Raw genomic sequence first — 2,558 nt, 5'->3', positions numbered from 1 at the left:
TTCTCACAACTTCTAACGCCTTTTTATCATACTTGTTTCTAGGTTTGGAAAAAACGCTATCTGTGCCCTTTTCCTAGCCTGGTACTGACAGCTCACTGGCAAAGCTAACGGAAACATAATTACAGTCAAATTACAGAAAAGGGACCTGTCTGCGTTTTTGGAGAATATCGAATTTTCTGTGCTCAAGTGTCGGAGAACATACTTTTGTGTAGTACGAGTACCTACTGATGGTGGATTGACAGCCATCAGGGATTTCAACAATATATATATCGTGCATTGGCTTCATGTTTGAAGAAAGTTCTTTTCGCATGTTACTTCTTTTATTGATTTCTAATGAAAGAAAACTAAACTTCGAAAGTAAGTTTTACGAGCAGGATGACTCTCGTGTATATCCGAAAATATTGATTTTGTGTTCAAACCAAGCCTCCCTTATACAAAGTTAATAAGATTCCTAAAGGAAATGGCAGTTCCGTTCATCACGAATCAGTCCCGGTACCGGAGACCAATGAGTCGGAATAGAAACCAGGACCAGGATGCGGACGGTGACCTGTGGCTGTTCCAGTCACCGGAGTCCACAAAAGGAGCTGGAAGTAGCCGCAGCAGCGATGATAAGGAACTGGATGCAGAGCTCATCGTCTGCCTGGAAACGTGTTGTAACGGAAATACGTCACCTCATACCTGCTGTCTCAGTACTTGTGACCGCTTTACCATTAACGTGAGCGGTCAGTACTATGAGCTCTGGGCTACAATAGTCAACCGCCACCCTACAACACTACTCGGCAATCCGCGAAAACGATTAAAATATTTTGATAAAAGAAGAAACGAATTTTTCTTTGATCGACACAGACCTACCTTTGAATCCATATTCAATTATTATATGTATGGAGGGAAAATCCGGCGCCCTGACCCTGTTCCCGATGATATCTTCTTAAGGGAGTTGGACTTCTATGAAATTGAAAAGGAAGTTGTGGACCTTTACAAGGACGAAGAGGGTTACATCCAAGAGAAAATGGAGCTTCCAGAAAACAAATGGAAACGAAAAATTTGGATGCTGATGGAATATCCAGAAACGTCACCATTTGCCTACGTTGTTGCAATTGTGTCGGTTGTTATAACATTATTATCAATTGTGTTGTTCTGTGTTGAAACCCTACCCGGTCTTTCAGAAAAAGAGTGCATAGATGGACGGCCCAATTTCATGGAACCATTTTTCATAATGGAAACGGTATGTACCATATGGTTTACACTAGAAGTATTTGTTCGTCTTTTCTCGTGCCCAAGTAAAATCAAATATTTCAAAGACTTTAAAAATATTGTTGACATCACTGCTATTGTCCCATATTACGTTTCTCTGTCAAACCTCTTGGCGCCCGATGGTTGCAATAACGCTAGTTCTGGTGCTTCGCTCGCCTTTCTCAGGGTGGTGAGATTAGTGAGGATATTCAAATTGACCAAACATTCGGCAGGCTTACAGGTGTTGATTTTGACGTTCAAAGCAAGTATACAGGGCCTAATGTTATTCCTAGTGGCCATGGTGGTGTGTGTGCTTCTATTCTCCAGTGCGATTTATTATGCAGAACATGGAATTCCCGAAGCACAAATCAAGAGTATTCCTGACGGGTTTTGGTGGGCCGTCATCACGATGTGTACTGTGGGGTACGGGGACAAGGTCCCTGTTGGACCCCTTGGCAAAATTATAGGGAGCGTATGTGCTTTAGCTGGTGTGCTCACTCTAGCCATACCAGTACCGATCATTACGGAAAATTTCAACAAATTCTATGCACATAAAACTGGTAGATTAAGAATGTAGAGATTCAAAGACCTAGTATTTTTGTCACATTAATTTTAGAATGTTGATGAAACTATAATTATCTTTATCTTAGAATGAATTAGATACTTAAATAATAGTATCAATTTTTCCTCCATTGTATTTAACAGTGGATACAGATTTTTCATTTGCATGGTATTGCCTTAGGCAAACATTAATGTATTTGTCATAATCAAACCAGTTGTTTCTTATCAGGCTAGCTGTTCTTCCTTTAAAATGAGATTGAATCTAGAGTAAGAAAGTACCTTTTCAGATTGTATATATATATTTATATGTATATGGGTAGATTTTTTTGTCATTGGATTAGATGTTGGATATTTTACATACCTAATCTCACACCTTAGAACATACCTCTACATTTAAGATGCATGCCTGTTTCATTAATTAAAAGTAAGAGACGAGAATGATGTTACTCGTGTGATAGAGATGTATGGATGAGATGTAGTTTGCTGTTTTAGTGGCATAAGTGTAGAATCGGTCACAAATTTAGCGTTTCAAGATTGTATCTTTTCTCATAATAATTTTAGAGAATAGTATCAATAGTCATACCTGCCAACAAAAACCTTATAGAATTAAGCATAAACCGTGAATGCTTAAGCATTATTGTTGGTTCATCTTAATTTAAAAATTGTGAGTCAATTTTGGAAAATTGCGAGACATTTTTGGAAAAGATGACAAACAATGATTAATCTGATTTGTGGCTGAAGTTAGGAAATATAATTACCGTATT

The 2,558-nt window shown here is 38.3% G+C and overlaps 1 protein-coding gene across 1 annotated transcript; it reads left to right on the top strand.

Annotated features, from left to right (window-relative positions):
* The first annotated feature begins 373 nt into the window (after nt 1–373).
* On the top strand, nt 374–1,819 carry LOC117330407 (potassium voltage-gated channel subfamily A member 1-like). Its single transcript, XM_033888672.1, has one exon. The coding sequence runs from the start codon at nt 461–463 to the stop codon at nt 1,808–1,810; it is 1,350 nt and encodes a 449-aa protein (XP_033744563.1). The 5' UTR covers nt 374–460; the 3' UTR covers nt 1,811–1,819.
* The last annotated feature ends 739 nt before the right edge of the window (nt 1,820–2,558 follow it).

This window comes from Pecten maximus, chromosome 7, assembly GCF_902652985.1.
Source record: "Pecten maximus chromosome 7, xPecMax1.1, whole genome shotgun sequence".
NCBI classification, from domain to species: Eukaryota; Metazoa; Mollusca; class Bivalvia; order Pectinida; family Pectinidae; genus Pecten; species Pecten maximus.
This window is presented reverse-complemented; position numbering and strand designations above follow the sequence as displayed.